Below are 12,676 nucleotides of genomic sequence, written 5' to 3'. Positions count from 1 at the left end.
TAATATCTCCATCCCTCACTCCACTCGTGATTTCATTAAAGGACCTGGAACACAGCAGAACCTGAGAAAACACAGACCTTCCCCTGACTCCCAAGTTCTGCCAGCTCTCTCTCTGGTCCTCTGTCTTACCTAAATCACTTACCTAAAACTCTCCTCACGTGCAGAGCCCAAAGTGCTCCAAGCAATACAACAACAATATTAAGCAGCTCCTGACACAAAGCAGCATTATTTGGCAACAGCTTCATGTTACCTATAACCCAAAGGTCCCCCCAGAATTGTTATCTTGGACCAGTTGTCTTTGGGATTTACAGCTTTGTGTTGATGGAAGATTGTTCCAGCAAAGGCATCCTTTTGCAGTAGTAGATCAGCGCTCGGAGCACTTAGGTATCAACTCTGCCACTTAGACTCAAGGAGAACACACAGCTACACAAAAGCTGACGTAAGTGCCAGCAGAGCTGGGTCCCAAACTGTGAGAGGGAGCTGTGCTGGTGAGAGCCTTGCGAGAGCGTGATCCTGCAGCAAAGCCTGCACCCGGAGCTGCTGTCTGACATCTGCTGGGAGCGGAGGGCTGCCTTCAAGCAGCTGAGGAGCTGGTTGGTTCCACTCCCTCCCAGCTCAGACAAGGGCTCCAGCAAACATCCTCTTCCAATTACTGTGGATCACAAGAGAAGAGCAGCCTCTTGACACTGGAAATTGCCAATCAAGTCCTAACAAAAGCACTCTGCTGACTGCTTTGCTCTAAAAGTGCTCCCACTTTGTGATACAAAACCTCTCCTTTACCTAACCCGTATAGCCAAACTCACAGCCAAATAGAGCTCGTGCACGTCCTTTCCCAAGGATGACCAAATTTCAGGCAAAGCTGCATTCATCCATAGCATATTCATCCACAGACATCTACAATCATGCAGACAGCACAGAGCATGATGAAAACTATGGTTGCTGCGAGCCCCAGCTCTGGTCATGCTCAGGAGGCTGTCGCAGAAAGGAGCAGAGCCCACTTAGATGTCCCTAAAGGATCCCAATAAGTCACATCAAGGCCTTGGCATTTCCACTAGCCCTGTTTGCTGCTTCAGTGTGCAGGCGAGTGAATTGCAGATCCTGCTTTTGTTCCTTGTCTGACCAAGTGACACGATATCCAAAATCCCAGCAACCACCTTCAGCACAGCTGTGTCACAGAGTCTAGCCAGAGAGATGTCTGTTAGACCTGCAGACCCTCTGAAAACAGGCCCAGCCTCCTCTGCCAAGCCAGGCCTCTGAGATCAGTGGGTAACATCGGAGCCCCTTTGGAACATGAAACAAAAACAGAGTCTCTTCTGTTTCCCTTCAGAGTTTTATTTATCAAAATGCAACTGTTTCAGCCCTGCCAAGTGCACAGTCTGACCTGACGGCCAGCTTGGGGAGGCATACACTGAAAGCAGGGCTGGCTCTGACTTTTAGCACAATTCTTTCTCTTGGCTGCAAAGGACAACACAAGCAGCTGTCAGGAGAGCAAGCACAGGTGAAAAGGAGGTCCTGCTCCAGGCACCTTTCCCTTCCGCCAATTCAGTGCGCCCCACACACAGCCTGGACTTGCTTCACATGGCTCAGAGCTTGGCTGATCTCAACCTGACCAGTACACAAGCTGACAGGGCATCCTGGCTCAACCTGCCCCTCAAACGTATTCACAAGAGAGAAAAAAAAAAAAAAAAGAAAAAATGAAAAAATGAAAAAAAAAAAGAACTGATAATATTTTAAGCCCTGACTGGCACAAAATAAAAATCGTAAAGGACAGTCAGCCTTTATTTCCACTAACGGGCAGGTGAGGCTGAGAATGTCTGGCCCTTTGTGCACTCTTCAACACAGCTTTCTGGCAGGCAAAACATCTCTTCAGAAGCCTCGGGGGCCACTCTCACCTTTCCTGCCCTGCTTTTCCCTGAGCCAAGTGTCAACTCTGCTGAGTTGGGGCAACCAGAAGCAGTTGTGGTGCCCTTCACGGGGCCGTGAAGTCAAGGACGTGCAAGGCTGATGCCAGGGCAGCGTACAGATGGGTGGTACTGAAACGGAGGCAGTACACGGGGCTGCTGGTGGGTGAAGACAGGTGAAAGCTCTGCAAGAAAGAAAGGAGAATCAACCTTTCAAAGAAGAGGTCGACCCAGAGACCCCAACAGGCTTTACAGGCTGAAGAGTTGTAGCAAATCCAGCTTAAAGGATAGGTTCCCTGTCGTAGACTTGTCCCAAAGCCTCTGTCTCTTCTCCCAAAGAGACACGGGCACCAGGCTGTCAGAGAACAACCTAGAAGCCCTGCTGCTTCCTGGCCTCTGTCCAGGAAGGTGTCCCTCACCTGCAGGCACCGAGTCTGCCGCTTATCCCAGAGGCGCACCACGCCGTAGTAGGAAGAGCCGCTGGCAATCATGTGGTTCCCGTCGCTCCTTATGCAGTACAGGGCGCTGTCATGGGGCTCTTCCCACTCCCGGACACACTTCCTGCGAGGGTAACACAGAGCAGAGAGGGGCTGAGCCTCCTCCACCCAGTGCCTGGATGGGAACCGAGGCCCAACGTGCCTGAAGGAGCTGACCAAGCTGCAGGTGAGGCCCCAGGCACTGCACGAGCACAGCCCAGGAGCTTCACTCGGGCTGCAGGGGAGGCTCACCTGGTGCTGGTCCGTATGTCCCAGTAGCGGATGTAGGTGTCATACCCACATGAAAGGAGAAGGGAGGGCGTTTCATAGAAGACGTCAAGGACTCCGGCTCCACGGTGAAAGTCAGTCCCTAAACAAGTCAACAACTGACCGCTGCAACGAAACACAACAAAAGAGTCATTTAGAGCAGAGAGCCCTGCCAGTCCCTCAGGACAGAGCAGAGATATTGTCTCAGAAGCTTCCTAGATCTCATTTCTGCAATTTAACAGAATGTAAAAGGCTGCAGAGCTTTGCTCTCCCTCCCCCAGCTTCTGCTACTGGTTGGGCTACTGTAAAGGATAGTGATTAGCAGGAGTCACGGCTGCAAGGCAAGAGTGAAGGAACAGGCACAGCTGACCCCTGGCTGAAGGGGATCATCTTCCTTGGGAAAAGTAACCAGTATGTTCAGTGATGAGGCTCCATTTCCACAGAAAACAATTCTCAATTTAGCCAAACTCCAGCTAATCTGCAACAGCCATTTACCTGCTCAACCCCATCCCATCCTCTGTCCATTGGGGTATTTCCCAGTGTTTTTGATGCTTGGCTCAGATCAACACAGACTTCCCTGCCTCAGGCAGCTGTGGCTGCTCTTCCCACCCCCTCCAGTCACTCTGCACGCTGCAAACACCTCATCTGGGGCTGAACATCTCTGGAGATGACTTCCCAGAGGCTCGTCTCCCCACTGCCCTTTTACATTCCTTGCTTGCTGCAAAAGAGCAAAAGCAAGATCTCCATGAAGCCCAAAGCCCAATATTTTGTGGCCATATCACTCAGCTGCCTCTTCCTGTGCAGAACCAGCAGCGGGATGGTGCCTGGTGAGGGACCACTCCAAAAGGGCTCTCCCTGCCAGGCTGGGAGAAGAAGTTTGGGTCCTTTTCCTTGGCCTTAGGAATTTGCACCTTGCCACACACAGCCTGTCCCCTGTAACACTCCCACTGCCCCAGCAGACCATCTGCCCAGCTGCTTGAGGTGGCCACCTCTTGCAAACCCTCCTTTTCTTCCTCCTCCTCCTCACGCCCTTTAAATCAAAACCTCTGGGCACAATGAACCTCGAAGCACCTGCTTTTGAAACCCTGCCGCACGGCCACCCTCTCCACCAGGCCCTTGGTTCTCAGGACAATGAAGCGGTCCTGAAAGCCGACAGCATGGACCCCGCGGTGGGGTCACTCCCAGCATCTCCCCCCATTATTTTGTTACTTTCTGCTCCTTGATCCAGCATCACACAGTTCTGAGGCACATCGCCAAATGCCTTAATTCTGTCTGTAATCTGGGCTAAAGCCCTCGTCGGGGGATAAAGACCACACAAAAGGAGAAATAGAGTCCCAGGAGATGTTAAAACAAGTAAACACCTTTGTGTCAGGAGAGAGAAATCGCTGATAAAGCAGATTAGCGCCTCGAGCCCTGGTGTCCCCAGATCAGAAGGCGAGCCCTGGCCGATCTTTGCAGCCAGCACGCTTCTATGATCACAGAGCTGGCGGCATGCTGGGGCCAGCCTGTTTCCCCACAGTCACTCTCCAAAGAGCAGATTATGTAGAATAACAATTTCTTTGTGGCTGTGTAATTCCCTCCGTGACCGTGGCTGTGGGCAGCTACATTGGCCCTTGATGCCAGGGCCCTAGCAACCATTTAGAGAGGCCAACCAGCCCTAGCAATGGCCCCCCCGTGCAAACCTCTCGGACAAGCTTTAACATCAAGTGCATGAATTAATCCCCCCCAACACGAATCCAGGGGTGCTGGCTTATTGGACTTTGTCTTTCTCCAGGCAAGGGATCGAGGGGATTCCAGGCTTCAGCCCTGTGCAACCTTCTCACAACGCGTTAACCCTTGGAGGGTTACCCGCGGCCCGGCCTAGCTGCACCTGTCCGTACGTCGGGAGCTTGAAGCATCTGTGGTCTGAGGGCTGGGAGTGAGAGCTGGGGGGTTTGGCTGAGGGAGAGAGGTCCTCAAGCATTGCTGCAGCACGACAGGGCTGGGCATCTCTGAGCTCTGGCACTGTTCTGCTCCTCCAAATGCATCGAGCCACTGCAACGCCAGCAGGACAGACAGACAGACAGACACAGAGCCCTTCTCAAGACCTCCGCACGACCTTCTTGATCCTACGAGCTGGATGTGTGGCCAAGAGTCAGAAGACATACAGCAGAGGTATGAGGAAGAGTCAGCTGCTATCCCAAAACAGGAGTCCATGGCCTACCTGCAGAAACCAGGAGGATGGGCAGCATGAGGGCCGCACGGCCCAGCAGGTGAACAACCCCTGCTATCTGGCTGAAGCCTGGTTTTATTATTTCCACCCCATCGTTTTCCCTGCTAACTTCAATACGCAAAGGACTAAGTGTGCTCAGAGGGAGGGGCACCACTGTAGGGAAAGGTAGCAGGATGCTGAAGCACATCCAGGGATATTTAACCTGCTGGGGCCAGCCCTCTTCCTTTCAGGCTCCTGAAGTGGGTCTCCTCACAATCTCCCACTTCTGGCAAGCTCCTGTAACACCCAAAGCGAGCCTGGCCACACAGAAGCTTGTCTTCCACCTCCCAGACCAGGCTTCAGGTTGCAGTGCTGCAAGATGGCAGCAATTTTTATTGGCAGGCTGGAGGCTTCGGAGAGGAAAAATTGCAGCATCAAAGGACCCCAGAGACAAGAGAAAACAGAGAGCCTTTCAGAAATTTCTGTGCAGCACCAAACGCCACCCAGATGCTTTGCTCCTGATGTTTCACCATGCCTTCACACCTCACCACAGGGGTACCTGAGCATCCCAGCAATCAGAGTCACAACTGTTTTCGTCCCTCTGCTTCTCTTTCCAGACCAGGCAACAGAAAAGAAAGAAGGAAAAAAAAATTATACACCAAGATTAACTTTTCTTAGTGGGCAGAAAAGGAGCACAGATACTTGCAAGCCACTGTGGCAAAGTAAACCTCGTTTGGCTGGTTTGTTAATCAGTTCAATTCTCCTTCCCCAAAAACAGGTCAGCCAAGACAGCTTTCAGCTGGGAGGCCCAGCACCTGCGTGCAGCAGCAGTTTACAGGAATAACACATTAGTTGCTACAGCGAAGAACTTATAGCCTGACACTAGGGGAAAATCCCACTGTGCTGCACGCTGGGCACGTACACCAGAAGACCTAAGAGCTTTGGCATGGGTGCACTTAAATTGATAAAGATACTGAATGTGATTAATATTTCCCTCAAAGTTTGTGTGTCCACAAATTCTCCATTATCACATCTGCTCCCTGCCCTCAAAGCCCAGTCCACAACAGCTTCTGCTTCCTAAGGAGCAAAACCCACAGTTAATCCTTGAAAAGCCAAAAAGGATCAAGATAAATCACTGAGGAGCTAAAAAAAAAAAAATCGACAGTAGATTCACCAGCACATCACTGATAGTTCTCTGACAACTTACATGGGCAGAAGACTCAAAGAGGCATAGAGAAGATCACAAAGCGTTGCAAAATTGAAGCCATCTACAGCCTCCCAGGCCACAATGATCATTTGTGTGACTGTAAGAACTCAAAATTTCCCCGAGACCTTGCTGATAACTGGAATCCTGAAGTCTGTACCTCCATCCCTGCACCCTGCCCAATTGCTGCAGGTCCTGGCCAGCTCTCTCTGATGGAGATGAACTACAATCCAAAAGCTGGGTTGAAGCAATGAACGCTTTTCTCCCCACCCTCAATTTTTGGCGACCCTGATTCACTACCACTGGTATTGACAAATACGCAGCAAACAAATTCAGCATTAAGTGCCTTCTAGGAAACTGCTGAATTCAGAACATCTGCTGAAAACAGAGATGCCTGAATTTGAGGACATACTCATTTTCTCTGGAAACCTCATCTGTGAGCTGTGATCATCCATCAAAGACGAGAAGCCGTTGCACATAAGCAGGCAACGGTTCAGAAAGAAAGCAATGCTCTAAACTCATATTTTAGCCCCAGTAACTACTTCCAACAAGCCAGCTGGGAAGTATTTACTGGGGAAAAAAATACCAAGAAATATTTACCGAAAAGAGCACTGTTCAGTTCAAAACAGTGGGATATCTGAACTGAGCACCAGAGAAAGGAAACAAAACCCATTTAAAGACAATTAGCTGGAGGTGCAGCATTTGTGCAAGTCCTGTCATCCAACTTGGAGAGAGCACCAAAACCGAAGGGAAGAGCTCAGCTGTTGTCTCTTCCAGGTGCTTTACAGCTGGGGCTGAGGCACCCAGGGGATGCAGCAGCTTATGCTAAGGGAAGGACTTGGTCAAACAACATTTATAATGTACATAGGGAGAAGGAAAAGAAGCTTTTGCTCCTTGGCAAAGCGATTCTTCACATAGTTATCCTAACCCAAGGTTACTCCCGTGCTTAGCCAAGGTTACTAAATCCTGCAGGGAGGTGTGAATTGGGGAATTTCGGGGGCGCACCTCCATGTGAAATGGTTCTGAGATGCCATTATAAGTGATTTTCGGGAGAAATGCCTCTCTCAAGCTTCCCCAGCGCAGCTGAAGGGCCTTGAGGCAGTAGGGGGGAATGACACCAACGACGGTATGAGATTGTGTCGGGGGGAAGAGACAGAAGAGGGAGTTTTGCCTTCTTTTCTTCTGCTTTCTCTGAATTGGCCCACACACGCTTTAAATGGTCCAATAAAAAGATACAATTTCTTTACCTTTCCAGCTCTGAGACCCTGTGAGTTTTTGTTGTTCGGGTTCCCGTAAGGTTAAGTTCAGAGGATAAACTGACACGCTGGGCTATGGGAAAAAGGCAGTTTCTTCAAATAAAGCCACAACGGTGCAAAAGAGACCCTGCTGGGGCTTTTATTTGGGAAAACAAACAGAAATGGCACCAAGCCCTTCTGCTTTACGAAGCAATTTAACTATAAAACCAATGTTCTCCCTCTCGGGGGTGAGGAGGGGAGAGAGACAGGACATGACAATAGTCCAAAACCTTGGAGAGAAAAAAAAATAAAAAGATAGGACAAAAAAGGTTGTCTGTCCCCTTTTCTTTCTTGTCCATGGCTCCTTTTCTTAGCACACGTGTGTTCTTGTAAAAACGATTAGATTGCAATTTGTATAACATGGTGACCCCCAAATTCAGACATTTAACCCCCTTTCTTTGCAAAGAATGTCAAGAATGTCTTCTCTGTCTTTCTTTCCAACAGGAGGAGTAGGGGGGAATTCTCTCAAACTGTGATTTCTTGGGGGAAGAGAAAAAGAAGGAGGCAAGGAAAAGAAGCAGGGAATTCTCAAAGCCTCTCGCCTTTCGCCCCACTTGTGTGGGAACAGGCGGCTGTATTGCTCCCTTTCTGGACAGAGCTCTGCAGGTCTCCTTTAGTGGGGAGACAAAAAAATGGAGAGTCCAAATCAAAACAAAGCCATCTGTTTAAATGAGCTACCGCTAGCCAGTGGCAGAGGGGGTTCCTCATTCACTCCTTCCCATTCTTCTCTCTTGCCTCTGTTGATTCTCTCTCAACCCAGGGAAAAATAAAGATTGCTTTTGCTTTGCCTCAGAGGGATGAAACTGATTGATGCGTTTGGAGTGTCCAGCCCCCACCCACGCTCTCCAATTGTTTGGGGCCTTGTAAAGTTGTCATAAATACGCCTGAACAGGAGTGCAAAGGCCACAGCATGCCCTGGACATGCACGCATCCAAAGGACAGGAGCTGGCCTCATGCTCAACCACAGTGCGAGAGGGCCAAGACCACAATGGGGACGAAAAGATCAAGGATAAACACCTGTATGCTCTTCCTCTTATGATGGTTTTACTTTCAGGTTGAGATGCACTAGAGCCCTTTTATCAAAAGGAAGGCAGAAGATGTCCAGTTTCTGTAATGGAGGGTCTAGAAAGATGATGTTTAAAAATAAATAAAACGGTAAAGAACCACAAGGCCCCAAACTGTTTTGAGAAGGCATGCACACCACGGGAAATAAATTGCACAGTAAGACCGAAGCTATCCATTATAAACAAAAGAGACGGAGCTCTGAACACTGCAGAACTGCTAAGGGGAGCAGTCAGCCAGGAGAGAGCCACTTAAGAGGCTCCCTGCAGCAGCCAGCCTCCTCCAGCACTGGCTCAAGTAGTTGGCTGGAGACCTGGTGTCCTGCTGCCAACAATGCCCGAGATCTCAGAGCAAGGGAATCAAATCCTACGGTTCTGAGCTGCAGAACTGGGACAGGAATCTCCTTCCAGCCCTGTCAAGGGATTAATTCCTGCCTGAAGGCAGGAGAACTGTTTACCTCTAGTCTTGCTCCTCAAACCATAATTGGGATCAGCAGCTCCACGAAGAAGGATCTGCTTTTATTTTGCCAATATCTACATCCAAATTCTTCATCCTGCCTACCTTACTGCAAAGGGAGGGGCTTCCAAAACCCAAATTAGAAATCCAAAGACAGTCGTTGTGTCAAACTGATTTAATAGGAACAGACCACAAGAGGGTTTGCCTGAAGACTAATTCCCCTAGGGCAGACTTCAGTCTGTCACCTCACCAACCTTTTTCCCTTGAATTTTAGGGAGAAGGCATGGCATTTATGTTCTCAGTTAAACAAAGGACATATATAAACGGGAAAACTCAGAACTGATGCTTCAAAAAGGGTAAACAAAGCTGTCCGTGGAGGGGATGGGGAAACAGCATAGGAAAAGAGAACAAGCAGCCATCTGAGGAAGGGCAGTTACCTGTGGATCATGCCTCTGCAGTGAGTGGAGGCAATAAAGGGCTCACATTTGCTTTCACTTAACTGAGGCAAAAACAGCTCACAAAGCTGCTTAGTTCATTGTTGGACAAGTTTTGGATCAGTTATTGTGATTTAAAGACTTCGTTCAGTCAGAACAGAAATTTTAAGAAATCCAAACCAAGAAGGAGCGTGTTGCCTTTTTCCCCACAAAGTCTACTGAGAGATTTCTTGGCCAGAAAGATTATTCACATGACAAACCCACAGAAAAACAGGGCAGGAGAAGGGAATCTACATCTAGAGAATGGCATTATGAGTCTTCTACCCCCAAATCCTGTGAAACTACTATTAGTGCCAGGATAATATTTTCCATTACTTGCCTCTCCTGTTCCCACTCAGATAACCACCTACTACTCTGTGACTTGATAAACCCAGTTTTAATGCCTGGATGAAGCAGGCTCCCTCCTCTTCTTGGAGATGGTTACCTTTCCTTTCAATTTAGGAACTTCAGTTCTGAATCTGTTTGCTTCCTTTCACCCAAAATCGCCTTTGTCATTCTCAAGCTTGTCTAAACCTCAAACTTGTTTAAACCTCCGAGTTCCAAGTGGTGGACAGGATCTTCTGCAGAACTTGCTTTAGAGCATAACACTAAGAAATCTACTTGTGCATCTTAGGCAGTATCTATATAGAAAGCTTCTGTCAAAATATTTAGCAAGCTTTATAACCAAGAGCTACACCTGCAGATTCTCATTTCATTACCCACATCAGAAAAAAACTGAGCATGACAAGACACAAAACCAAGAAGGACTGGATTTAAACAATAAAGTATCAGTGGTGATCATCTACCATTAGCCCCCATGTGGCTTACAAACCTCATCCAGCAGTCAGGAAAAGAAGTCAGCCCTTAAAACCGCTAAGTACACAGTCAAGCCTGGACGAAAATCTGCTTTGGGTCCATGCCTGCAGAACCTAGCCCTGATGGTGCACGGGGCACAACCAAGGCACTCAATGCTATGCAGCACACAGCTGTCAGATTACACTTGCTGCTGTAGAGTGGCACTGGGAGCAAGCAGAAGCTTTAAAGCTCTCCCTCCTTGTTGACAACTGCGCTCAAGTTCCTCCATTCAATAGGTTTAAAGAGCCACCAAAGTGGCCGCAGATGAATGTAGAGATTTGAGAGACAGCGACTAATTCTTGCCCACCCTACTTCACAGACAGACAGACACAACCTAGCGAGGGTCCCATGGAAACACATACCAGAGGTCAAGCAGCAGCAAGTTAACAACCTTCAGCCAGCTGCTTACGGTGGCAGTGCTTATGCTGTCTCAGAAAGACCCCGGTGCAATAGCACTAGAGGCAAATATGGATTACTAACCTGCTCAGCAGCTGCTCTGAATGACACCTCCCCACCCCTCTGCTGAGGGCACCAGCCACACACCTGAATCTCCCTTCTCTTCCACTCCCAAGCCACTTTCATGAATCCTCTGCCTCCCACCTCCCCAAAACCTGCAGACATCAAAGGCACCTGCCTTGAACACCTGAAGAGCAAGGGGGGGCCTGGCGGTCAAGAAATGCAACTCTGTGTCTTCCCCTGCCACGCACTCGTATTTTTTTTTCCCCCCATCCCTTTGAAAAAGGTGGCAGAGATAAATGGAGAACAAAGAAACAAGAAAAAGCCCCAGCTTTGGCCCACACCCTGCCTATTACTTAAGGGGGAAGGAACTCTTCCGAAAGAGGAGGAAAAAAATGTGCTCAGACACAATGGCTCAAAAGGGCAGGCAGCAAACCGGGCCACTTTGTACTGCTAACAAGGGAAACCTAATTACAGGAAGAGGGCAAAGAGGGACAGATAAAAGGGATACAAAATTTCAACATCTGTTGCCATAAAGGGATAAGAAGTGGGGAAACGCAAAGTGTCAGTTTGGTGTCAGTGACGGCGTAAAGCCACTTTCAAAGGGCTCGGGAGAGGGAGAAAAACTGAACGAGAAATTAGAGGGTTCTTAAAAAAAAAAAAACACAACACACACACTCTGCCAAAAATGCTTTCAAAAGGGGGGAGGAGATGGACAAAGAGTGGATATTTAAAAGGTAGAGGATCTGGGGTGGCTTGCAGGGCACAACTAAGTTTGGCTCAGTTTACACAAGGGTTCTCGTGCCCTGCGCCTGTCCCGTTGTGTCACAGGGAAGGACAATGTAGGACTGGTGCACTCCAAGTGTTTACAGCTTGAGGGCTACCACAGCAGGTCACTGGTCCGCTTCAAACATCAGGCTTGGCAGAAGAGCTCCAAGAGCTGCTTGAGAGCAAGATCTAGAGTATCCTACCTTGAGGAGAAGCATCTCTGACAGGGGTGTTTGGCTCCTAAAGACACGCAGACCACCACGGGAGGCTGGGGAGCAGTGGTACTCTGCAGGCAAGGGACAAATGCTGGCTTTGGAGCTGTTACCAGTGGTGTCACTCATCACCCAAGCAGTTAGGAGAGAGGTTAGACTCCCAGATGAGACATGAGGTGGGAAGAGAATGAGGAACAGGATCTAAGTGAAGTTTCCTTCTCTCTTGCTTGCCATTAATGGACTGTTTCGCTAAGCCACACACTAACACTCCCTGACAAGACAGGAAGGTCCAAGCAGAGAAAGACAGGTGCACAGGGAACAGAGGAATGTGACCAGCAAAAGGGGCAGCTGCCATCATATCCCTCACTGGCACAGAGAGCCAAGGGACCCTGCAAGAGGCCAAGGAGTCAGCAAGACCTGAGACTCAATGCAAGGACACAGGTTGGTACCCAGGGGACCGTACTACTCATCTTTCTCCTTTCCTGTGCAGACCTCTAATCATCTAAGTTACTCACAGCCCCTTCAAAAACACACACCTTGATCCTGCGTAGCAGGAAGCACACAGCATCTTCCCCCACATCTAAAGGCAATCAGGTGGCACAGTGCAGCATCTGTGGGATATATCCTCCAGAGGTGCAGCTAGTCAGCTTCAAAAGAAAAAGAAGAAAAAAAAAAAGTCCTCCTTCATTACAGGAGAAAGGGCCAGGTGTAGCAGCAGCTGGAATTTCAGCCATCAGAGACGGTGTCTTGGCATTACGCAGTCATTCCCCTGCTTTCGACTCCCTTTGACAATTGCTTGTTGCTGCCTGTTCCAGCTTTGATCCAACACCACCATGAGCAGAGTCAGAAATGAAAGACAGTTGTGGGGGTGGGATGCAGCAAGAGGCATTTCCTTTCCCCACCAAAAATCTCCTCGCCTCCCAACCCAACCAGCCTTTCTCAAAGCCCAGGACATGTTTCCAGGTGAAGACATTATCCCTTTTCTCTCAGAGGGATGAGAATGGCTGCCCCAGGGTCAGGGAACAGCAAAGGTCATAAATAGGAAAACACACCATGACCA

The 12,676-nt window shown here is 49.1% G+C and overlaps 1 protein-coding gene across 1 annotated transcript in view; it reads right to left on the bottom strand.

Annotated features, from left to right (window-relative positions):
• Nucleotides 1–1,311: 1,311 nt before the first annotated feature.
• FBXW4 (F-box and WD repeat domain containing 4) overlaps nt 1,312–12,676 on the bottom strand; it is a 57,528-nt gene continuing 46,163 nt past the window's right edge. The window contains 3 exon segments of the mRNA XM_084526655.1: nt 1,312–2,086; nt 2,321–2,462; nt 2,630–2,770. Of these exon segments, the coding sequence (XP_084382781.1) occupies nt 1,970–2,086; nt 2,321–2,462; nt 2,630–2,770 (400 nt within the window). The 3' untranslated portion in view covers nt 1,312–1,969.

The sequence above is a fragment of the Aythya ferina genome, assembly GCF_964211825.1.
Source record: "Aythya ferina genome assembly, chromosome: 7".
Classification (NCBI taxonomy): domain Eukaryota; kingdom Metazoa; phylum Chordata; class Aves; order Anseriformes; family Anatidae; genus Aythya; species Aythya ferina.
Note: the sequence above shows the minus strand (reverse complement) of the source record. Positions and strands in the feature narration are given on the sequence as shown.